The sequence below is a fragment of the Nematolebias whitei genome, chromosome 9 (genome assembly GCF_014905685.2).
Source record: "Nematolebias whitei isolate Nwh7 chromosome 9, NemWhi1, whole genome shotgun sequence".
In the NCBI taxonomy this organism is placed as follows: domain Eukaryota; kingdom Metazoa; phylum Chordata; class Actinopteri; order Cyprinodontiformes; family Rivulidae; genus Nematolebias; species Nematolebias whitei.
The window spans coordinates 35,342,692-35,368,974 of record NC_056506.1 but is presented as its reverse complement, the minus strand read 5'-3'; the positions used below and the strand labels follow the sequence as shown (position 1 = coordinate 35,368,974).

The following is a 26,283-nucleotide window of genomic DNA, read 5'->3' as shown; positions in this document are numbered from 1 at the left end:
AGAAAAAAAAAAACTTATTAGTGAACATGTGTTGGCAACGCCAGTTCACTCAAATAATTCTGATCAATCATGTCCTGATGGCTCAAACTGCAAATAACATAAATTATTATTCAGTAACTGAATAATAATGAGCTGGAAATCAGTTCACCTTGTTCGGCCAAAAATGAACCCTAAACCATAATATTAATAAATATTCTTTGTTTTGTCTAACAAGGTTGAGTCAGGTCTTCTGGATGAATTCTTCTTTTGTCTTTTGACTTCTTCTGTCTGAGGCGCTGATCTCAGACTGAAGAAGTCTCTTGGAGAAAAGACAAAACGTTTCAACAAATAAGAATCCGTCCAGAGGACCTGACTCAACCCTGTAGATTTATCTACCTGGATTATTGAGCATGCATCAGGACGCTCTTTGTTTTGGTTGCTTTTAATATATGCACTGTACAAAAAGAAAGCTAATAATAGTCTTTCCAAAACCGTCCAGAATAAATCACATATTGATGTCTTTGTGTATCATGACGGAGCTGGGTGGTGCCTCCTCCACTCTTCTCCCTCTCAGAGCCAAAGACAGAACGTTATGGACGGCCCGGGAAACTCTCAGAAGAAGCTCCTTCAGTCCGGCTCGGTACTCTTTGCGGATCAGGCAGTAGAGCACCGGGTTGAGGCAGCTGTTAGCGTGAGCGAGACACACAGTCAGGGGAAAGGCGTAGGCCTGAGCGTTGTAGAAGGCTTTGCTGAAGGGCACCAAGTCAAACTTGATCAGCACCCCCCACAGGGTGAGGGCCTGGTTCGGCAGCCAGCAGATGAAAAAGGACAGGACTATGATGGTGACCGAGCGGGTGACTTTGGAGCGGGAGCGGTGGCGTCCTCTCTCATACTCTGACCTATCGGTGCCGCTGCCTACAGAGCTGCCAATGATGCGCCGGCTTAGGATGAACCTCAACAGGAGGAGGTAGCACACACTGATGATGATCAGAGGGACTACAAATCCCAGTAGAACCTTCTGCGTTTGGTAGAGCCCCAACAAGACTTGGGGGTCCCAGTGTCCCGAGTCAGAGTCAGAAAACCGAACTAAGCACAGCTCGTCATCTGCAGACACCTGTAAACACAGAACCAGAGGATGAACACCAAAAATAAACTAACTGAGATCAAAGGTCAAGTCTCATTTCAACAGACCTGAACTGTAGTGGAGTAGATCGCATGTGGCAGCGTGGCCACCAGAGACACCACCCAAATGGCTGAGCTGGCCCACTTGGCCCGAGCTGTGGCAGCTTTAGGACTGCCCATCTTCAGGGAGGTAATCAGGGAGTGGTAACGGGTCACACTCATGGCGGTAAGGAAGAAAACGCTGGCGTACATGTTCATGGTAGTGACCGAGCTCACAATCTTGCACATGACCCGGCCAAAGGGCCAGCGGAAGTCCAACACCGTGTCCACGGCCCAAAAGGGCAGGGTGAGGACGAACTGCAGGTCTGTGACAGTCAGGCTCATCACGAAGCAGTCGATGGCTGAGTGATGGTGGCCATGGCGACGGGAGTGGAGCAGGAAGAGGGCCAGGAGATTACCCACAAGCCCCAGGACACACACCACCAGGTAGACCAGAGCGATGAGAACGCGCACCTGTCAGACACATGTCAGTCCAACATCACGTCATGTTGGACCTAAGACAAACAACCTGCATGCCCTTTGAGTTTGAATTTGCACATGCGGTGAACTTACAGACAGGTTGGCGGTATCTCCATGCAGATCCATGGAGGACTCCTTGGAGAGGATGTGAAGCCAGCAGTTGAGGGAAAGGTTAAAAGATGGCATGATGGAGCCTGCTCCTGTCGGGCTGACCAGCTCCGAGATCTCCTCCTCCTCTCCTCCGCACGCACTTAACCCGGTTGGAGGTCCTGGGTAGCTGCTGGTGCTCTGCATGACTGACCAGAGAGGGAGGGAAAGAACAAGTTTCCAGGTGTTTCCTTCCTTCTTTTAAGCTAACTTCCAGGCTGAGGGCGCACAGATGTGAAGGGAAAAACCTCCATCCTCCTCATCCTCCTGCGTCTGGCGCCGAAAGCTCAAAAACACAGACCGCCTTTCTGCTCACATGGTGGGATTTTCAAACAGGAAGCTGTTGGATTTTAAATAAACCAGCCTACGTTTGGCACCTTCAGCCGTGATTCTGACATGATGCAGCTCCGTCCTCATCCTGAGACTCGGAGCGCTCGCGCGGGCTGAAAGCTTTTATAGTCGCCGGAGTGTTTGTTCCGCCGCTTGAAGGCGCACTGTGGGAGCGCACAGCTCATCCACAGTGTTTCCACCATCGTTCCACGGCAGGGAGACAACATCCACTTCATATTTAAAGACGGATCATTTTACACAGAGGCGGATTTCTTTTTTAGTTACGTCAATAGATCGACGCGCGCGTTCCAAGGTCATCAGTTCGTGCGTAAAAAGTAACGTGCGTCAAGTTGGTATTTAATTATTCCCTCCTAAATGTAAGCAGCTAATAAAAACAAAAACCATTAGGGAAAATATAAAGGGATTTTTTTAAATCTTGCTAAAGCCTTGAGGATGAAAATGATGCACATCAGATGAGGCAGGAGAGGAGAGGTGTTGGTGCTCTTCATTTCCAGACTTTTTCTTTTTTAGGTCACCTGTTGGTTTTCACACAACTGGTTGCTGTGATTCACAGAGTGAATTTTTTTGTAAAATAAATAATAAAAATAATAAAAAGAGAGGCTGAGTCGTTTTCCCCAAGCATCTAATTAGTGTATCTGCATGTGAGAATATGTCTTTACGTCCTTATATATTTTCCTTGTTAATTATTAATAATTATTGAATAGTTGTTCTTTCTTCTCAAGCACATGGGGCAATTGCTCATACAAAATATACCATAAAACTGTGTGTGTGTGTGTTTACCTGATGGAAAGTCACACATACTGTAGTTGAACCTTGCTCTCTTTTTGAAGAAAGTCATTGACATTCTGCTGGAGCTCTTCAAGGTACTTAGAGATGCCAACTTTCATTTTCATCTCATTTTACAAGCAATTAAAAAGCCGGGATTGGAGGTAGAATATTAAACCGAGAGCCACTTTGTCCTCATTATGCTGCAGGTTTGAACAAATGTGTGGAAATAAAGGCAAAGTGCATTTTAGTTTGTGTTTGTGAAGAAGGACACTTTGAGCTGAATCACTTCTGACATCATGAAATGTTGGCTTTGTCAGCCTCGCAGATTCTTTCAAATACAGTTCTTTCTTCCAGCTGACAAAGGAATTTAGCGCCTATTCTTTGAGGGGAAAAGTACCAAAGAATAAACACAGTGAGCAGCTGCCTCATTACTGCACAGAGTTCAGGAGCAGGGGGGTGCTGTGGTCCCTCTGTGCCTTTGCATCACAATGAGAGGATGTGGGGTCAAGCACGTTCTGACCAATAAAGCTCATCATGTACAGATTTGTGTGCAAAAACCAGAAAATCTGCACCTAACTTCAAAAATGTACATAGTCACCCATCCATTATATTTTACCCGCTTCTTCCATGTTGGGTCAGGGGGTCGCTGGTGCCCATGTCCAGCAATCACTGTGCGAGGGGCGGGGTACACCCTGGACAGGTCGCAGGTCCATCACAGGGACACATAGAGACAAACAAGACAAACAACCATTCACTCTCTCACTCACACCTAAGGACAATTTAGAGTTACCAATCAGCCTAACATGCATGTTTTTGGTCTGTGGGAGGAAACTGGAGTACCCAGAAAAAAACACGCATGCACAGAGAGAACATGCAAACTCCACCTAGAAAGACCCCTATCAGGATTTGATCTGGCAACCTTCTCACTGAGAGGCAACAGCTCTACCAGCTGAGCCAGTTTCCTCAGTTTTTTTTTTTTTTTTTAATCCTAAGAAACATCTGCAAAAAAGTCTCTTAACAAGTTACAAAATACACTTTCAGGGACATTCTTTTATGATTTTTTCCCCTCAGGTAATCTTTATTCAAATTTACCTTTCACTAAAGATGAAAATCATCACTGCAGTAAGTGTTTCCCAGCAGGTTTTATCAGAACTGAACATCATTTATCTTTACAAGTTTTTAAATGTCACAATAACTGTGACATTTAAATAACACAATAACTGTATGTATATATATATATATATATATATATATATATATATATATATATATATACAAATATATGCAAGCTTCTAGTCATTATAATATTCTGTTATATTTATTCTGCAGGTAATTTGTTTAATTACTCATAAATTCTCCAATTTCTCTCATCTAAATCATGTATATGAATCATCGTTTGTTTGCGTGATCTTTTTCTATCCAGAGTTGGCAGCCCCTCTGTTCAAACCCAACATGATCAAATTCTGACTGAGTTTCTATACCCTCATTTCAAACTCAATATAGCTACACCACCAGTCTGTTTAAAACTGTTTGATCAATAATTCATCTCGGACTCCAAGCCACAGTGAATAGCATAGCCTACTTGCATTTCTAGTTTACATTTTTTGAATTCCATCTTTTTTATTGTTAAATGGATAGTTCAGTTTTTCCTAAAATTGAGTTGCATGGCATATTTATGAGCTGTCAGCATCTTACCTGCAGCAACCTATAGAGCATGGTATGCAATCAAAGGGGATTGTGAGGTCTATAATGTTATATTTTCAGAAGTAAATACCAGTGCTACACATTAGCATGAGTGTATTGATTCTGATGCGTGATCAGAATCGATTATTATCTGCCATGCTTGTTTCATCCAATGCTTACATTTGCACTAGTTGATTCCTGTCTACTCCAGTTTAGAATCCTGAACCAGAGTGATCTACTGAAAATAAAGAGAAACACAGTCAAGTATCGGTTGTATCATGCTTGTATTGGTACAACACCAACGTTGGTACTATACGCTGTTGTAGAGTCTCAGTCATGACAAATCAAAAAGCTTAAATAAACTGAGCAACTGGACTTTTTTTCTGTACTTAAAAGACGGTTTGCCTCACGTTTGGAGAGCTTTATCAATTCAAAACTGAAGCCCATGGAGTTCTAAGCTTTAAACTGCTCAGCGCTGCTACCAATAATATTAGTATTTGGATGAATAATAGAATTTTCTACTCTGACTCTCGCTCAAGGCGGACACTCCTGCTCTCTCTCCCCGTTCTCCTTCCTCCTGCTCTGCTCTCTGTGTGTTTGAAGCTCTTGATACACATCTCCCGAACGAAAAATATGATTATGGATCTGGTGAGCTGGACTTTCAACACCATCGACAAAATCTTTTCAATAAAATGACAGGGTCCTGGAGAACCCTTTTGTCTGTCTGAGACTCATGCTGCAGGGTACACCAGTGATCCATGGGGAGTTTGGCAGCTGATGTGTCTCTCAGTTCTGTCTCAGGAGGATGCTGAAGATGTTGATGTATTTGGATGTATGATAGCAGGGGTTCTGCTCTTTGGCATCGGCGGGGCTCTGTTTTATCAAGTTTTGAAGAAGACCTCGGCAGCAGTTTTGGCCATGACAAAGCTTCTGAGTCAGTGCGAATGTTTGGTTCGTGCTATGATTACTTAAAATCAGCTGATTTACAAGCTAAACCGTAAGATGGAGGTGATTTGTGAGAATCGCAGGCCACCTGCGGCTCCTGGGACTCGTTAGCATGTTGGAATCGACATTGAGAAAGGCTCATAACACAGATCAGTGGAGTGGATATCCATAAATTTGACCATTTTGGACAGGAAAGTTCCAGCAGGACTCAAGGCTGATGAGAAAAAACAGTCTGCCTGAAGAAAATTCAACATTTGTGGCTTATCTGAATCTGACTCCACCGTTTGGCCTTGGATATGAGCCGGCTATCAATTTCTCCTGGGACATGGGTAAATCGCACCCCCCCTGAGAACTTCTGTGCAGTCTTATCAGAACTGCTAGCTGAAACAACAACATGAGAACTGTGACCTATCTGAAAGTGCTCATGGACAAATCTCAACGTCTTGACATCAAATGTACAAAGTGTATGTAATCATGTTTATAAATGTGCTTGCTGGTAGCGTTTTTTTGATATCTCAAATTGTGTCCTGACAGGACAAGATGTGAAGAGATCTTTTTTGTAATACCACTATCCATCCTCATGGCTCTAACCTTTTTTCTATCTAAAAGTATTCTGATAAAGAATATGGGGCCACGCTTTTAAGCAGCAGCAACGTGCACTCTGCCCATCTTTCGGACGACTGTACGAACATAATTTCACTGTATCCCGGTACAATGATAATAAAGCTTATTCTGATTCTGACCTCTAGGTAAAAGTCAAATGAAATGTGACATGATCGTTCAAACTGTGGTTTGCTCTAAAAAGCACTGGAAATGAATACGATTTAACATCACTTATTAAAATGACCTGGGTTTGATTAAAAAAAATCAATTTGTCACATTCAGACTAGCATACAAAGTTTGACAAAGGTCACAAATGGGTTAAATAGTTGGACTTGGGCAACTTTTGCCTGCAGAGTGAACACAGCCTCATTCATGTTTTATAAGAATGCTGGCTGATTATACCAGGATTGATGGTCACTTCTGCCATCCTGGGCTTTACCTGCTCTGTAAGGATTTAGTTGTGTTTTATTGTGTCATGAGTTTGTCTTGTGGGCACACTTTTATATGAATTCTCCTCACTTGCGTAATGTCTCATGCATATCCTAACATCAGCATGTCGAGGGACAAACAGATGAAAACTAGCCTTGGGCTACATACAGTCTGTCATGTTTACGAATACAGTGTTTTTCAATTATGTGCACTGGCCTTGTTTTAAATAATAAATGTTAAATGAGAAAAAAATATGAACTTTCCCTTCAAGCTCACATTTGCAGTTTTTCTCTTGATCAGCTGCGTCCAGAAAGAATTGTTAGATTAAAAACAACCATTACTTTTTAAATACTGTGGGCTGAATAAATCTAATACATTTCACTAGACTGCATGTCGACATGCAGCTCATATCCTCCTAAAGTTATAGCTTAATATGATTTTTTTTTTAATTCAGGCAACAACAACAAAAAATAAACACATCATAATTAGCTCTTTTACAACTCAATTTGTTTTTTAATTGCTTGCGGAGTCAGAGCCGAAATACTTCATACAAAAACCTACCTCATGAAAATTTTATTCTTGGAGTTTTCAAGGTATAATCCTTCTACACGCTCGGGAAATTATCAACATGTAAAACAGAGTTTGAGCGATTGCCCTGACCTGAAGTTCAACTATTTACAGCTGCTAGCTGAAGCTTTTAAAAAAATGAACCTGATGAATCTCATCTTCTCTGTGCGGCTCACAAGAGTTCACTTGAGATAATGACGGAGAGAATTTAAGTTAGTCTGACAGCTGCTGCTGACAAGGATCGGTACTCATGAGGCAAGTGTTTTGCATGTAAGAGCGGAAACACAGTCGGATACACCTTTGCTGTTTCGTTTTTACTTGTCCACAAAGTCTAATGAAAAGTTGTGTGGGGGCTTCAGTTGTCTCAGGGACACTACTTTTGTTCATCTCCTTTCTTTCCCTGAATATTGAAGCACTTTTTCACAGAAGCGATAAAACACCTCAAGACATTGAGTCATTTACTTAAAATGCACATTCTTGTTGTTTTTTTACATAGACTGCCTTCACCTTCATAGAAAGAAAGGCGTATAGTGAATATTTTAAAAGTATGAAATCAATGAGAAACCTTTTTTTTTTAATATAAACCAGTTTATTTAAAATGACCAAAGGTGTTTTTTTCCACAGATATTGTCACATTTTTTACTCCTCACCATTTTCACATTTAATTCTACACATTTAAAGTAAATAAAATAAAGCAGCCAACAAACGTACGTGTTCATTTACAAATTATACATATTTTAAAAGTGCCTTGTACACAGTCCACAATGCCCTTGAGGACTGTTTCTGAACTTTTGTAGCAAAATGACAAATTCCTAAAACCTTGTGAGGCTGAGCTCCTTACTAACCGTCAAAGAGGGTGAGTTTTGTTCAGATATTTGTGCACTGGAGCACCACCAAGTCTCAACAGTAAAAAGCTGATGCTGAAAAGCAAATAAAGTGCCTGCTCGGTCGATGCGTTTGCAAACAAGTCGACACTCCTCTGCTACATGTTTCTACTCCGTTGGGGCTGGTAATCATCTTCTTGTCTCTGATCCTGGTGGTGAAAGGAAGGGAGGTGTGTTTGAGCCCCAAGCCTTCCGTTAAGGCTTCGCAGGCCTCCAAAGCCCCTGGAGACGAAAAGGAGTGGAAGAGGGGGAGGAGGAGGGACATCTTCCGCTTCATCCATGGTCTGCAGGGAGCGAGACGATGCTGATGGGTAGAGACGTGGAGGTGAGTAAGTGTACGCCAGTGTGCTCGCGTGACCGAAGGAGTGTGTGTCAACAGACCTTTGGCGGTGGCGTATTCTGCATGGCTGCGCTGGCTGTAAGGTTCAGGCTGGAGGTGAGGGGAAATGAGCAGGGAGAAGGAGAGGAGCAAAACCTGGACACGAACACAGACAAAAAGGAAGCCACGCGGAGAAAACACAGATGACAGAAAAATGAATAAACGCACAGAGACAAAATGAAAAAGCCTTATCAGGCATGACCTACTTAACATCTTGCACAAAAGATGAGAACAGGTGCCATCATTCAAGCAGTCTCCTTTCAAATCCTAAAGGTTAACGCAGCAGGAACTCAGGCAGTGTTTTATTGAAATGTTGCATACATTTTTCCTGCATCTGACTTTGTAATCTGCCGTGCCTGAACACTTTCTCTGTGGTGCAAATGGAAGCGCTGGTGTTGTGTCTCACCAGGATGCAGGTTCCTCTGTTTGTTGTCTTGCTCGAGCTATTAGGCAAAAGAGCCTGTAGCTGGTTTAGCTGCTCCAGCAGAGCACTGTAATACAAAGAAAGGAGGAGAGATGAAAGAGATTGTGTGAAAATTTCACACAAGGGGCCCGAAGATGAAATACAGGCATCGCTTTTTCAGCGTCTGTGATCTTCGGCAACTGAAGCAAAAAGAAGGAGAACAGCAGTGAAAGAAAGAGTCTACTGAGCTCCTTCCCATATTTTTCTGGTTTCTGCTCACCCCGGCTCTCTGCCAGTATCAGAGAAAGCAGTGTGTCATAATGAAAAGGAAGCAAAAATCAGAAAACAGAGCGTTAATTTTTAGAATTTGTTCTGCGGCTGTTTGCCACACAGATAACGCACCGAGTCGGAAATATTCTTATCCAGGCTGTCAGCGCCCTGAGAGGAAGAGCCCGAGGCCATCTGAATATAGATCAACTAATAACACAAACTGACACCATCCACCTCACAACACCGTGTCAAAAGAATGAACTAAATAGGATCCACAGCAAAATAAAGTCCTAAGAGTAAAATTAATGGAAACTTTTTTTTAAAATATGAGTACATAGTAAAAAAAAGCCAATGCACACTCTCAGATATGATTTTATTTGATTTATTTTATGAAGTTTTAGGTGGTGCAGCCTGGTTTGGTTTTTAGGATCAGACATTTGCTGCCGAGGTTGTTCTTGCATTTTTGTTCAACCAAATTAAACCAATACAAGTGTCCCTGAATACATACGAAAGACTTAAAGCCTTCCTCATAGAATGCATATCATCCACTACCTTTCATGCCAGAGTTTTAGGCTAAGACCATGTGATGATGAGAAGGGAAGCTGTAGCACAATCTCACACATTTGAAGTTCTTGGTGGGGTTACTTTGTCAAGCTTTCTGCAAGTTTCATTAAAACCTGGCCTTTGGTTAATAAGATATTTTGCTAATGCATGGACAAATAAATACACTGACAAATACTTGAAAAAACAGACATAAACAAACAGAATGAACATGGCTTCAGTGTCTGAAAAGTGAAGCCAATTTGACAGAACTTTGAGCTTGTGTTCTATACATAACCAGCAGGGGGCGCCTGTGTTTATAAAGTCTGACCACATCAAAGTTGTGTAAGGAAATGTCATGATTTCTCATTGATTTGTTTTCCAGTAAATAAGTTTTCACCAAGTTTATAGATTTGTGATTGAAAAACTGTATTATCTGACCTTTTTCTTTAAATCTGTGTTTTAAGAACATTGTATTTTGTTACAATTGTTAGGGACGTTTCTTGTGTACCCCAACGTATTATGATTTCTTACAGATGAAAATATTTTGTTTCGAATAACAAATCTCATGATCCATCGTTGTGACTCCAGTTCTGTTGTCTTTACATTGGCTCCTGATACACACAAGCCCCCACCCTGAGGGCTCTTGGAACCTGATTAGCTTGTAGGTGCAAGCTTGGGCAAACCAGGGCACTTAGAAGATAAAGTAAAGACATTTATAATGTGATTTTTATGTATTATAAAAGTTTTGTATGTCACTAGGCCACAATTTCCTGAGATTCCTGTAATCTGAGGAACAACGTACAATTGCATTATTCTAGTTTCTTTATGTCCTTTATTCCATACATCCATTATCTTTACCCGCTTCATCCCTTTTGGGTTGCGGGGGTTGCCGGTGCCCATATCCAACTATCACTGTGTGGGAGTCGGGGTCCACCCTGGACAGGTCTCCAGTCCATCACAAGGACACAGAGACAAACGAGACAAACAACCATTCACTTTCTCACTCACACCTAGGGACAATTTAGAGTTACCAATCAGCCTAACATGCATGTTTTTGTTCTGTGGGAAGAAACCGGAGTACCCGGAGAAAATCAACGCATGCATGGAGAGAACATGCAAACTCCACCTAGAAAGACCCCTGGTCTGGGATTTGAACCAGGGTAACCTGCTCACTGAGAGGCAGCAGCTCTACCAACTGCGGCACCGTGCTGTCCTTTATTCCCTTTACCTATTTTTGTATAATATGTGCCACAAACGACAAGTGACTTGTTAAATTTTTGAGTTCACCGTGATCTCAGAAAATCTTATTTACCAGATTTAAGTCATTAATTGGGGGCTGCCTGACGGCAGCCCTATTATTATCCTCCTGAAAAGGGTCTATCAACTTCAATGCAGCCCGAACCACAATGTGTATCCCCCAGATTTTATATCAAAACAACCGGCTTGGCACTGTGATGTACGCGGAAGCTAACGCTAAACCGCTAACTGGAAAGACGACTGTCTGTCACTCAGTCTGCTTCACAAGTCTTTGTCTTCTTCCAGTTGAAGTTGTGTCAACCAATATTGTCTTGTCACGTGTACTCGTAGTAAGCCAATATACCTAATGGACTTTTTGAGACGCGCCCACAACAGACAGGAACAAGGTTGTGAATTTTGTTTACGGACTTAAAGCTGGAGAAACCTATTTTAGCGGAAGCTAATTCTGTTAATGGTTTCTAAAGTTAGCAAAAACACTAATCTGCTAAAAGAAAAAAATAGTTTAGTGGATTAGCAGAACTGTGCCCACCACTGTAAATTATCAGTGTCTTCATTTCAAAACTTCACTGAGTCAAGTGCAAAAATCAGAACGTCTAAAAATATTTATGGTGGCGTATCACTTCCTGTTTATGGTAGTTTACCCTTTTCACCTGTTTGACTCAACTTAGAAAGCTTTTAGCTCAGCTCTTTTCCTAAAAAAATTGAAAAGAAAAAAAATGATAAATTGATCATCATTACTTTGATAATAATCAATAATTTTAATAATTTGGTGGCCTGTGTGAGGACTCACTTGTTGGTCTTTTCTAATTGCTGGATCTTTCTCTGAAGCTTGAGGTTTTGGGCACTGCACGCAGACATCCTGCAGAAAGAGACACAATATAAATAAATAGAATAAAGAGAGAAGGGTAACAAATATTGTTTTGTTATTAAGATGTGCCTCCCTGTTTTGCCATTATCCATCTGATTCGTATCAGTGTTTCTGAAGCAGAACCCATTATGACCCTCAGCTGATAATAATATCCGGTTGATTCGCTCCGTTTGCAGCTGGTTTAATCATAAACAAATGCTGCTGACTCTGCTCAACAGCAGCGACAATCTCAGCCCATTGTGAAACTTTTTGTTATTAGAGCTCAAGCCTGAATGAGTCATAAAAAAACATACTATTAAAGCTCCTATTCACGGATTAAAAATAAAACACACATGGGGGGGGGTTGTGATCCTTTTCAGGCATTGCCTCAGTTACAACTGATTAATTGTAGACGCTATTCACAAAAGTTGAAAAGCATCTGTCCTCAGATTTAAAATATAAAATTAAACATCCTTTATGTGTGTAGGCATTCAACGCACAAAATATTTAATTAGGGGTGCCAAAGCAGAAGCACTGAAGCACCCTTATTCTGTTAACATTAGTTCCTTTGTACCTTTTGTCGACCAGCTTTGAAATTAAACATGCAAATTATGCACTCAAAAAGGAATAGTGTGCTGTGACTTTAATAGTTGAGCGTCACACAATGTGGACTCAATTTGCAAAAAAGGAGGACAAAAAAATAATGAATATAACTGGGACTTTGGTAAAACGCGACACACCCAGCCTTCTTCAGAGTTCTTTAACTCAGACATATTTCAGTGTAGAAACGTTATTCAAAGTCTAAACAAGCCACAGAAAATTGGACTTTATGTGCCTGAACTGTGATTTTGATATATTTTACAGTTATTGTTAATTTGCTGTTTAAGTTTTATGACTTTTACAAATTTTTAAACTGAAGGCTTTAGGATTTGACTTGTTTTCAGACAGCGACTGCTCATTTGAGGCTTGCTTGAGTCATTTACTGTCTGCTTCCCACTAACTTGGCTGTCAGGGAGTGACAGACAAGTATGTGGTTACCATTGGGACCACAATGAGCCACTGGCAGCAGCTATAACCTTTATTAGATCTTGGTTCTTTTGCATTTCTTATATAATTTATATAGTCCCTCGCTAATTTACGGTTCGACTTTCAAGGACTCGCTCTTTCGCGGTTTTTCAAAGTAAGACTGTACAAGAAACAAATATTGTACACGACACATGATTGTCAACTTTAATATTACTCACATGATTGGGACAGTACGGGATACTGTACAGTAAAAAGTTAACAAAAAAATAAAATACTTCAGAAAGGTGCCGCCATTTTGTAGTTTTCTCTCAATAAGCCTACACTGGATCCCCGCTCATAACAACTACATTTCCCAGAAGCCAACAGTGCCCCACCCAGAAGCCCCGGACATATTCTCTTTGTATCTTGGTACAATGATAATAAAACTTATTCTGATTCTGATTTCATTGCCTTCTGCTGAAATACTAGAGAGAAAGTTTTGATCTGATCAGAAAAAGTTCGGTCCTTATTCATTGTGACTTCGGTGCGCAGCGGATGCAGAGAGCCGCACGGAACCCACTGGGAACTGGACCAGAACCGGAGCAGAACCGGACATCCAGACCCATTGGTGAATCTGAGGGCTACTAGCTGGCCCACGAAGACCTCCGAGTGGGGACGTACCGCCGTAGGGCCGGCACTCCCTCAGGAGCCCACCTCCTCTACCCGAGCCTGAGTGCCAGCCAGAACAGACAAGGTAGGTCCGCCGAAACAGACCAAGTTGGACCGGAACCAAGTCACTGCTGTTCTACAGAGCTGGTGAGTGAAATTTAGTAGCTACATATACGTATGTAGTTAAAATGACACAGGTTTAAGAGTTTAGAACATTGCAAGAGTGTGGGAAGTGTTTATAAATAGGGGTGTACCGATTGCAGTTTTATGGCCGATCACCGATTTCTAAAAAGTCTGACCTACCGATTCCGATTTTGTTTTATAAGCGACACTGTCAGGTGTTATAAGGTCACAATGCACCTTCAATGTGTCTATCTTATTTTATTGCAAAACATACCCTTGAACAATATCCTAGAAACAATACTAACTTGTTTTAACTGGCCATGAGGTAGTGCACTGAAATATAAATGAAGTTCAGACAATTGTTATTAAAACTAAAAAAAATTGGTAAAGATCAGTTTCTCATTAAAGTATCGTCCGATTTTTCCCAAAATTAAGGAAATCGGGGCGCCGATTTATCGGCGCACCCCTATTTATAAAGCCTTAAAATATATATAAATACTAAAATAAATATAACGTCCCTACCTTGCGGTTTTTCACTTATTGCGGGGGGGGGGGGGGGGGGTGTCCAGAATGTAACCCGCGCAGTACACGAAGGACTACTATATCAAACTGTAGGCATTTTCCCTAATTTAAATTATTACAAATTTATGTAAGAATTTTGGGCAAATGCTGTATTTGCACCTATCTTCAGAAATGTTTTAATTTGTTTCACTCGCAGCACACATATGTTGTGTGTTGTGAGAGCTGCAGAGGATCAGTTAACCTGAACATGTGTTCATTAGGGACGAAACAAAGAGAAATGGCGTCACGGCTGCACACAGCTGCACATTCTGCATTGTTTGTGGAGAGGTGATGAGACGAAAAAGCCAACAAGTGGGAGGTATGCAATTTTATTGGTAAATCTGCAGGCTGGCTGTACGGTAGAAATTATTCGCTACACAGCCTGGAGACAGAGAGGGTGGAAAATGTCTAAACTGAGCTAAATCTCAGCAAAAGCTTCAGCTCCTTTGGTGTGATGTGTTGCATCATATTGAGGTTTTTCCTGAACCTTCCAGCAGCTGCAACACAAACACTTGGGTGCTCTGACGTGCTGCTGGATGTAATTGTGTTTTACTCTGAGTCTGGGCACTTTTCAAATGCTGCAGGGTAACTTTAACTACACACAGTTAAGTTTGACTCAGCAAAGTGCATATTCACTCCAAAGAATGCGTCATAAACTGGTTATCTGACAGATTTTAAAAGTTCAGACCACCGCTCAGTGGTGGCCTTCTGTGATATTAAATGTTGTGGCATAAAAACAATGTGGAGCTGCGTATCAAAACTTCCCACAGTTCTTATCTTTCTATGACATGACGGTTTAGTATAGGAGCTGGCACACATTTTCTTCTCTGAATCGATGTTGCTGTCACAGCTAATAGAGAAAATATGTCTTTGGAATAATAGAGACACAGTCATGTCACAAATGATTAAAATAACAACAAATCTGCTCAAAGGATCCGCAGCCTTTTTCATATTCAAAACAGATAGATATACAAACCCAACACGTGGATTGTTGGAAATAATGTTGAACAGCAACTCTTTAAAATCTGCCAGCTTAAAGCGGAGATAACTCATAAAGAGCTGCTGGTTGTGTGGGAATGTGGGCCACCTGCTGCGTCTCCTGACAATTCAGATTGAATTTGCATAATTACAGTGTTTCAGATTACTTTTATAAAATGTGAGTTATGCTAAAGCTGAATATTTGGCATGTCAGCTCAGCAATTTAATGGGGTGAGCAAAATCAGGAAAAGCAAATTCTGCTTAAGGGGAAAAACATGAGATTCTAGGAAAAACTAGATACATTTTTTGTTGGACTCTGAGGGACAAAATCCATCTTATCTGGAAAGAGGTCAGCTCTGCACTCAGAGCTTGAAATTTATATTTTTAAGGAGCAGTGCAAAGTACTTCAAGTACTTTAAATCTTCCCTGATACTTCTTATAGAAATTACACTTACTTTTGTTGACAGCAGATAAGATACTAATTCCTAATAGCTACTCCACATGACCACCCTTAAAAACAAATAACATAGAAATAATGAAATTTCTCAATTTTACTGAGATTATAAACTTTCCAAAGAGAAGAATTTTCAAAGAGCCCAAACTAATTGAATCAAACCAATTCAGACTTCAACAATCCCCTAATGATATTGTTCAAGCTTTTTTATTTGACATCATCGCCAAACACCCTTAAAAAAACGATGACAAAGTTGACGAAGCAGCTGGTAGACAAGTGAACTCTGACCTGTTGTCAAACCAGCAGCTAAATTACAATAAATGATCAAATTCTTTGGAAACTGCAGCCTATTTCTACTGTATACATATATTTGTTCTCTTGAGTCAGCTATACATCATATCACTTCACCACTTGCTCTTTTCGAGGGCGGATGCTTTTCCCCTCTTCTCCCTCCTCCGCTTTGCTTTTGCTCTGTCCTTTCTGAGAAACTGCTTCAGAGCCTCTCTCTACATATTTTCCGGACCATAATTTTTGCTATGGATCTGGTCGCCTGGTCTCTACACGCAATTGATCAAATTTTCTCGACGAGAAGACAAGCTTCAGGCGAGCCGACTTGCCCTGACTACACGTACGCAGCTGGATATGTCATTGATTCCTGGAGAGAGTGGAAGGTGATGTTTCTATCTCTGCTGTCCATTGAGGATGTTGAAGATGCATATATAGCTGGATTTATGATAACAGGTTTCCTGCTTATTGGAATCGGCTGGTTTCTGGTTTATCAACAATCAAGTAAGTTGTCAGCAGTAAATCTGGCCCTGGTTAGGCTGCCTGCTTTATGTGATGGTTTGCTCCATGCCTCAAGCACCCAGACTCAATTGCTTTGCGAACTGAACCGCAAATTGGATGTGATTTGTGAGAATTGAAGGCCACTTGTGGCCCCTGGGATTCACTGGCAGGATGGATCAGATTGCAGGGAATACTCTCAGGCACGGACCAGCGGTGTGTCCACTTAATTTGGACGTTTGGGATTCGTGAGGACCAGCAAAGACTCAAGGCAGACATGAATCAGTAAAGGTCTGCCCATTCCCCAAACAAATGTTTTATCTGAATTTGGCTCACCGACTGGCCTTGATAGGCCACCTTATCTCAATTCACCTGGAGGCCCTGTAAATTCGATGCTCTGGCCCCTTCCCTCCTACCGAGGAAGTCAGCGGACCCATCAGAGGGACCCGGCTGAATAAACATTGTGTCATCAGTTCAGGACTCTTGGATATTCTCTGGCGCTGTCCTAGGTCTAGGTCGAACTCGGCACCCATCGAGAGTGTTTACGGATCTCACCAGAGGGAACTGATGATTATAGCATTCTTATCAGAACTCCTAAAGTGTCTCTGGAGTGTCCTTGGACACGCTCACCACTCTTGTCATCTCTCCTCCCCTGCAGAATGTCTGTCACTATGTGCCTAGGTGCAGGGTGTTTTTTTCAATCTCAGGCTATCTCTCCTCAGTCAAGGAGTGAGAGTTTGAGAGGATTTTTTTTCGCCACCAAATCCTATACGTGTCACTTTCATTACTTTTTGTCTGTCTAAACAAGTCTCACTTGTAAATGAGTCTTCGAGGCTCATTGTGATTTATCTGTGTAAATAAACGTTGAATGAAAAAACAATAGCTTTTTCTTCTAAACTAGAAGTATTTTGTGCACTGTATGCTTTCTGAGCAGTTTTTGTCCGGGGTATCAGAGGTTTCAGTGATGAAAAACCTATCAGTTCAAATAAAAATAGACTGTAAGCAATTAATGTTCACCTCTTTAAAATTTTAGGAATTTGTTCAATTTGAAGTAAATGGAAAGAGTGCAAACAAGTAACTGCAGGTAAAAATAGGCCAAGGCACGCAGAAATAATGTCATGTTGAGCAGAAGATGCTGAGCGCAGTCGGCGCCTACCTTCCTTCCAGACTGTCAACATATTCCCTCTTTTTCTTCCGACTTTCTTGAGCCGAGTGCTTGTTGCGGATCTTCCGCCGGATCTTCTTCAAAATCTTCTCCTCAAACTTGTCACAAAGATGAAACAGATGTAGGAACAGAAACAAGAAAGAGTGAGAAATGTAAGGGTAAGTGAGACAAAAGTGGATTGGTACTAAGGAGAGAGGGGGGATGGGGAAGTTGCGTAGCACAAAAGATGTGCATGTGAGTGTATGCAGACTATCTGGATGTGGATCATGTACCAACCTTGGACAGGGGCAGTTTGCAGGGCAAGTGGACACCTTCTTTAACCAGAAGCTTCTTCTCATCCTCGTTAAGCACAAGTTCCTGTAAGGAATTCTGGGGGATTTGTGGAGCCTATAAAACAAAATTGAAGGCAACAAGACTCTCATTAAAACTTAGAGAGGAGAATGTTATCTCATCAGATCACTTTTCTTCAGGACCAAAGAGGTTTGGCCTCTTTCAGAGCAGAACACAAAATGGTCTAAAACAACCAAAACATCCAGACCATTATCAGCTCTGACTGGATTTATAGACAATATTTATTAAAAGAGTTTTAACTTCTTGAAGTGGGGTTGTACGAGTAAGTAGAATTAAATGCATGTATATATGTTCCTATCCAGCTGACCACTTAAAGTGATTTTACTTTACAAAAAAGCATTCTTCTGTCTGCAAACTGATGCGGAGACAAGCATCAGTGTCTTGCCCAAGAATACTTTAACATGAAGGTTTGGAAAATTATTATTTAACTGACTACCTGTGGTCACAGCAAAATGAACAGTCAGCATCTTACCTGCATTAGACAATCATCTGTGCAATATCAGTCTGGAAAATTAAGATGAAATCCTCATTCAGGAATGATGCCAGTACACTCTTTCATCACTTTCTCTAGACTTCACTTGCTATAATTACTGTATGTAAATGAGGGTCAGCCTTTATCAGCTAACAGGAAATAATATCACCAGTATAAATAACATTTAAATAGTAGCTATTAGTCTACTAATGTGTTTTACATATTGCATGTGTCAAACTGATTTAATTACTATTAAATTAGTATAAAGGTTAAACAAAACCTCAGTTATTAATAGCTAAATATTGCCAGGAGTATGAGGGGGAAAAGACAACATTATATAAATTTAATTTAGTCTAAGTCTATTGGTCTAAGTGCAGATAATTAAAAACCAATGCAGGCATGTTCCTGTTCTTAGTATTTATATCAGTCTATAATGTAGCTTTTTGTTTGTTTGTTTTTAACATTATTTTCTTCCATTTATTTTTCAATTTATATGCCTTCTTTTAAACTTGTCTACTGCTATCATTGTTGTCTGCTGTTGTCATCATTCTTTGTTAAAAAAACAAACAAAAAACAACAACATGTCTCTCTTGTAAATGAGTTCTCGAGGCTCAATGAGACTAACCTGTATGAATAAAGGTTGAATTGAAATAATTACAAACAGCTCTTGATAGACATCAGACATATAAAGTACTTCATTACTGGTACTTAAAATGCAGTTATATGCTTGTCTTGACAAAACAGTCACAGCATTTTGACATGTTAGCAGTAGAGTCTGCATGCCCCACTATCACACTGGGCTTGGTGGGAGTCTCATTACAGAATACTCTTGTCTCTTGTTTTCATAATATACATAATATAAGTTTATTTAAGTAAAATATGGGCATTTCTATGCATTTTTAGACTGATGACACAGAGAAACACACTCACAGAATGATAGCAATGTTTGGTTTTAGCATAATGTCAGGGAGATCTTGATCAAAGGTTGTTGGTGTTTTTATTATTATGGCTGAGAACATTCTTCCCCTCTGCCCTGAGAACAAGAAGCTCGGTTGTCTACCAAAACAAGTCCAACCTTCTCACCAAACAATACCTTATCTCTGCCCATGAACCATATGTTTGGCTGTATTAGAAGACTGCAGCTGGATTTAAGGACACCCCCTGAATTATGATGAAGTCTGAGCTGAGAGGGATATTAAAGTGAGCAAATAACACGACTCGTGGCTCATTTCTGTGTCTGGTTATGTATGTTATATATATGTATGTAACATGCTCTGAAATTTGACCTTGCTAAAAGTGCCGGTTAAAAATCTTCACCTGCCATGAGAGTGGTTATTTTGAATAAACAATGTCAGAGAACAAGATGATTTCTCCAACACATATAAATAATACGGCAGCACGGTGGCACAACCAGTAGAGCTGCTGCCGCTCAGCGAGAAGGTTGCTGGTTCAAACCCCAGTCCAGGGGCCTTTCTGAATAGAGTTTGCATGTTCTCTCCGTGCATGCGTGGGTTTTCTCCAGATACTCGGTTTCCTCCCACAGACCAAAAACATGCACGTTAGGCTGATTGACAACTAAATTGTTTCTAGGTGTGAGTGAGAGAGAGAATGGTTGTTTGTCTCGTTTGTCTCTATGTGACCCTGTGATGGACTGGAGACCTGTCTGTACCCCGCCCCTCCCACAGTGGTTGCTGGACATGGGCACCAGCGACCCCTGTGACCCAAAATGGTAAATGGAAGAAGTGGGTAAAAGATAATGGATGGATGGATATACATAATACACAGTGACAGGTGCCTAGCAACATGCCAGGGGCCATTCTGTTTGTTTTTTTTTATTTTTTTTAAAATTATTATTATTTTACTACAGTAGTTCCATCTTTCTAATCCAGGGCTATTCAATAAAAGTGCTTGGAGGGCCACAGTTTCTGAAAGCCAACAGCTGGCTGGACATCCAGCGATTAAAATCATGTAAATAAACCAAAGTTTACAATTATCTGTTACCTTTTAAATTTGTTTATTGTATTGCATTGAACCATAAATGCAATAAGAAGAACCCAAAACCATCCATCCATTAACTTTTACCATTTTGGGTCACGGGGGTCGCCGGTGCCCATGTCCAGTAATCACTGTGCAAGGGGCGGGGTACACCCTGGACGGGTCACAAGTCCATCACAGGACTACATAGAGACAAACGAGACAAACAATAATTCTCTCTCACACTCACACCTAGGGACAATTTAGAGTTACCAATCAGCCTAACATGCATGTTTTTGGTCTGTGGGAGGAAACCGGAGTACCCAGAGAAAACCCACACATGCACGGAGAGAACATGCAAACTCCACCCAGAAAGTCTCCCGGACCGGGATTTGAACCAGGGACCTGTTCACTGAAAGGCAGCAGCTCTACCAGTTGCACCACCATGCTGCAAGCAAAACCCAAAACCCAGAACTAAAAAATAAATAAATAAATAAATTTTTATGAACTAGGCCGGATTGAAGTTCCGGCCTGCGGGCCGCCAGTTGAATAGCCCTGTTCTAAACAACAGCACGGATAAGTGTTATCACTCTCTAAATGTCTAATTTACTGTCGAAGCCGCAGCCTCTTTCTTGTAGTTGTTATGGAAAAAGAAAAAGACAAAAATGAATTAAATTTGATGAGTGAAAAGATAAAGTGAACAGTTTCTGTGCATACATTTAGCATATGGTTGTTTGTTCACTCTAGAAAACAGGGACAAACAACTGTCAAATGCAAAAGTGATCAAGTGAAAACATTAAATGTTGCCTTGAATTCTGAAAACTTTAAGGTTTCAGCTGTTTCATATAATGAAACATGAGTCCTGTCAATGACCCTGCACTGCAGCTGCTTCACTCCTCATGAAACTTCTTCAAACTGAGATCACTCATAATTTTTTTTACAGCATGTAAGATTTTTTACCTCCTTCCTTCAGTGTGCTGCCTAAAAACTGACAAAACTCAAGTCTGCCACATAAAGTTGAACTCTTCTTACTGTTTGTCCTAGATTGGACAAAAGCAGGTCCTTCACTGTGAGCGAATGGCTGGATGTGAGATGGGGGGGTTGGTTCTCAGAGAGGCAGTATGTAAGCCCAAACTCCTTACAGCAGCCGTCTGACTCCCAGCCTGCACACGACACAGAAACGACAATGGAACAAGTGATTGTGACACGCAGAATCGATCGTGATTGCAATTCAAACAAAATCGCCTCCTTTTGTGTTTTAAAGAGCAAACGTGCAGCTCTGAACAAAAACGTTAACAAATGAAAGAAAGAAATATTTTTCCGTCATTACAATTCGGCATTAGGAAGTTATAACTGGGTTTTCTTTTTTTATTCTGTGTTTGTCAAGCACTATATTTTCATGCAATTCAGCAGAGAAAACATCTTGCAGCAAATAGAGTGGTTAAATATTTTGTTCCTGGGAGGAAAAATACGAAAGAAAACAGGTGAGTTGGTATGAATGAAGCTGAGGGATTTGATGGAGACGTCTGCTTTTGTTGTAATAGCATCAGACAGTCCCTGATTTATCTACAAGTTCAAAAACAAAAGAAGCAGAGCTTATAGGTCTACATATATAAATCAGGTATCGGTTTATTACCAACAAATTAAAGTTGAATTATCTTTCAGTTGCAACCTTTTTATGAACGAGACTGAAGAAGGAGAGGAGGATATCCAGGAGAGGCAGAGAAGATAAGGAGGTTGATGGGATGTTAAAGGAGGTGAAGAAGAGGAAGCTATCAGGTAGATGTGATGCTGCGTTTACACGGTTTGTCACCGTTTGAATTTGTTACAGTTCAAAAGTGCCTCTTGTTGCACAACAGGAGCAAAACCTCAGACAGCGGGGCTGAATAATTATTTTCATCAGCATCAAGGCTCCTTTTTCATCCCAAAGTTTTCCTCTTGCTGCAGACAAAAGTAAATTATGAAGATAATAATAACCTCCTTAATGACAATGTGGATTACAATCATTTTATTTATTTTGTCATTTGTTGTGAAAGCTGCAGTCCATGACCACAACGTGACCAAAAATATTAAGCCCCCACTGTTCTGAAGAGCATAAAAAGCCATGTGGAAGGACCCACAGATCTATGAGACTTTGTTAAACCTTGCTTTGACATGAAAATGATCTTACCTGTGAGCCAAGTTTAGATTTGGTATAAATCATTTACCTGTTGGGATGTTTTAGTCAAACTTTTGTTGAGCTTTAATCTGCTCCATCATCTCTCTGATCTCATCTTTTAAAAATATGCTTTACTTTTGTAGGCTAAATATATCAGATTTCTGCTTTTATTACATTTTGTGACACAACAAAGCACAAAATGTAAATTTATCCTTTGAATATTCTGAGGTTGAACCCAACAGGTCATAATAAAAAAAATCTGCAGTCCTCAGCATGCAATAAAATTAGAATAAGAAAACTCAGACAAATAACATCTAATGATAAGGCTGCTCAATTTGGAAGCATTTTGAAAAAAAATTAAATGCACCCCGTCTGCTTTAATCCAAACCAGGAGGCTTGTAGCAGCTGGGTGCTGCTAATGAGATGCACTTGATTAACTGATCCTTAACAAGAAAGAGCACCTCAGTAAAAGCTGGATTATTTTTCAGGGGCATCAAACGTTTCTTTCACATGAAACAAATCGAGAGGCGTAAACGTAAATGCACCAGTTCTGTTGCTGTTTTTACTCCTTGTCACTGGATGGCACTGCTGAGACAGTGCAGGGCAGAAAAGAGAGAAAAGAGAAAAGCAGAAGAAGAACGAGGATGATAGAGTTCTGTAATGGTGTCTTCACATGTAACGAAGTTTAAAAGTTTAATCTTCATCTCCTATTTTATTACAACCACTACAGGAGGCTTTTAGTGGTCATTTCCAAACATTTTCTCATCTCACACTCTGCAATGACAGAAATTATCCAGAAGGTAAAATCATGCATGACAGCTGCCAGGTTTCCCCTGGAGTGGAATGATGATCGAAGAAATGACAACAACTCAAGACCCCCATCCAAGACTGCACAGGACTCAGTTTGCATGTTGAATCATAAAGACAGTCAGTAACACAAATATGTCCATCCATCCATCCATTTTCTTTACCCGTTTATTCCATTTTGGGTCACGGGGGTCGCTGGTGCCCATGTCCAGCAATCACTGTGCGAGGGGCGGGGTACACCCTGGACGGGTCGCAAGTCCATCACAGGGCCACATAGAGACAAACGAGACAAACAAACATTCATTCTCTCACTCACACCTAGGGACAATTTAGAGTTACCAATCAGCCTAACATGCATGTTTTTGGTCTATGTGAGGAAACCGGAGTACCCGGAGAAAACCCACGCATGCACGGAGAGAACATGCAAACTCCACCCAGAAAGGCCCCTGGACCGGGGTTTGAACCAAGGACCTGCTCGCTGAGAGGCAGCAGCTCTACCAGTTGCGCCACCGTGCTGCCCACACAAATATGTATCCAACGATAAAAAAACAAAACAAAGGAGAGCCTTCTCTGCTCTGGAAAATGTTATTTTGATTAGACAAGACTGAAGTGGATATACTTGTGCAACATTTTGTCCAGCTTCAAATTTAGGGAAAACCTAAACGCATCATAGCAGAAACACTCTGTCTGTCTCTTGCATACACCCCCCCCCCCACATACACACACACACACATGTTATTATGTATTCATCATGGATCTCCCTCTTTACATGAACATGACTCACAAATTGAAAATACTTTCAGCAAACGGGCATACTGAAGATCTATAAGTAAACACTTGAGATTTTATTGAACAAAACCTGTATGATATGTTATAAAATATTGTGTCTCGTTTATCTCTATGTGGACTGGTGGTGGACTTGTGACCTGTCTCAGGTGTCCCCCTCCTCTCGCACAGTGACTAACGGATAGTGACCCCCATGGCCCAGAAAAGAAGAAGCGGGTAAAGAAAATGGATGGATGTTTTTCAATGCCACATGCATTGATTTTTTAGTTACAGCTGGGATGGCCAGTCTAGTTCCAGGGGAAAGTGCCACCCTGGCCACCCCTCTGGCTCCACTCCTTGTTGGGACCTGAACACTCTTCAAGAGTGTGAAGCCATGCAATAATCTGAAGGTCTTGATTTTAACTTCATTTTCCAGCATCATTTGTCCTTGCAGAAATTTTATACTCTGCTGTTTTGCGATTTAGTCAGTTCGTGCAAATCTCTCTTTTTTTAACGGTCTTACCTAAATCAATGGAAACATCGGGCCTCCTTTCATTTCGCGGTGGCTGGTTCTCTAGAGGAGGACGCTGAGAATAAACATGCACGTCGAAGGCTGGGAAAGCTGAATAGGAGGTCGGATTGGGGCTGCTTGCGGTATCGGTCAGAGGGTCTTCATTACTGCCATTGTGGGTGGTGCAGGGCGACCACAGGGGGGAGGCTGGCGCAGAGGAGGAGGAGGAGTTGTGAAGCAGGGAGTCTAAGAAATCATCAGCATCTCTTATCTGAGAGCTCAGAACCTGATGAGAATGAAGAAACGTACAAATTATCTCATTATGACCCCAATGCTGTCGAGCGGACCAATCTAATTAGATAATTTCACACCAGCACACAAACACAGAAACAAAAACATAATTTAAAACCAAGCAGCTAGATTGAAACAATGAATGGGATCTGACGCCAACATTATGCTCAACCGCGCTTGACCTCTGCTCACAAGCCACTTCAAACTCAGTGTACAGTGTACTGTTCATGATGACATCGGGAGGTTTTGATTACGTTGTCCCCTGGGTGACTCTGCTCAGGAGCAAACTGCACTGATTGTTCAAGGAACGTACGTTATTATTAGTCAAAGTCCAGGGATGTTCACCGAGGCAGCCGGCTGATTCTTCTGTGTTCCTGAGCAGAAGGTTAAAGAGCTCCATCCCATCACGGTCCTGAAACCAAGAACATTCTTTGAACTCTCATGTTTTTCTTTACTTTCTGGTTATCGTTTAACAAAAAGAACAGCTGTTTTAATGAACCTGTAGCCAGTTTGCCTTTTCATTTCACTTGTCTGACTAAATCAGTTCAATTTACTCTGTCACATCGAGTCAAACTTTCCTCCAACAGCACTCACTCTGAATAGCCAGCGATCTTACCATGTCTGTTAATGTCATTATTCTGACATTAAAGTGTCTGATGAAATTTCAATGAAACCATCCAGCGGGGAATGAACAGCAAATGAGATCAATTCTCTCCTTTGTGGCTGCTGTGAGTGTGAGAGCTGCCTGAGTTAGATCCTAGGGACAAAGTTGAAATGACATGTGAAAGAACGACGCAGCCCCGACTCGGCTTATCAACGTCCAATAACGTTCCAGCATTCAGCCGAGAAGGCCAATAAGCACAGAAGGAAGCCTCTCAGATGGATTAATTAGTCAAAATTAGTCAGAGGTGCTTCAGAGTGACCTTTGATGTCAATGTGACTTGACAGGAATAGTTTGCTCTGTGCTTTCACATTCACTTTTTTTTTTAGCCAGACTGTTTTATTTTATAGCTCTTTTTTATTGCCGTCGAGGGCAGAAGGTGGAGGGACACGTTTTAATCATTTAGATCTCGACTCGTTACTGAGCATTATTCAGAGGAGACGCAGAACGTGAAAGGGTTGGACCTGTTATCAGGAGCAGAAGATGGTAAAAGGCAGCAGGTTTTAGTTATCAGTCACTGAGAGATGAATGAATATCTGGTTAAATGATGTGAGTCACTGAATATTAACACAAGGGACTGGTTCTTATTTTGTATGACTTCACAAGATGCAGATTGTTTCTAGTTTATATCACAAAGAGAAAGATGGGAATAATGTTTTTATTCATGTGTCTGTCATGTTAGCAAAATATTTCACTGGAAGGATTTTAACTAGCCTCTCAGAAAGTACTGTAGATTCCTTTAACGTTAGGGCTTTGTTTTTCAATAGAATGTAGATTCAAGTCAATTTAAACTAAACGCTTAATCTAATAAAAGCATGTCTGTTTAAAAATGTGTGTTTACTGTTTATTACAAAACTTG

The 26,283-nt window shown here is 41.0% G+C and overlaps 2 protein-coding genes across 2 annotated transcripts; both read right to left on the bottom strand.

Moving 5' to 3' along the window:
• Positions 1-380: 380 nt before the first annotated feature.
• LOC119414623 (relaxin-3 receptor 1-like) lies at positions 381-1,914 on the bottom strand. The gene is made up of 3 exons (XM_037681725.1): positions 1,714-1,914; positions 1,171-1,614; positions 381-1,093 (listed from the first exon to the last, which is right to left on the bottom strand). Exons 1-3 carry the CDS (start codon positions 1,912-1,914, stop codon positions 485-487), a joined length of 1,254 nt encoding a protein of 417 aa, XP_037537653.1. The 3' UTR covers positions 381-484.
• A 6,157-nt stretch (positions 1,915-8,071) lies between these two features.
• On the bottom strand, positions 8,072-25,170 carry LOC119414622 (cyclic AMP-responsive element-binding protein 3-like protein 3-B). The gene is made up of 9 exons (XM_037681724.1): positions 25,077-25,170; positions 24,485-24,758; positions 21,264-21,394; positions 17,711-17,821; positions 17,426-17,532; positions 11,640-11,708; positions 8,783-8,867; positions 8,379-8,472; positions 8,072-8,301 (listed from the first exon to the last, which is right to left on the bottom strand). Exons 1-9 carry the CDS (start codon positions 25,161-25,163, stop codon positions 8,096-8,098), a joined length of 1,164 nt encoding a protein of 387 aa, XP_037537652.1. The 5' UTR covers positions 25,164-25,170; the 3' UTR covers positions 8,072-8,095.
• Positions 25,171-26,283: the final 1,113 nt, after the last annotated feature.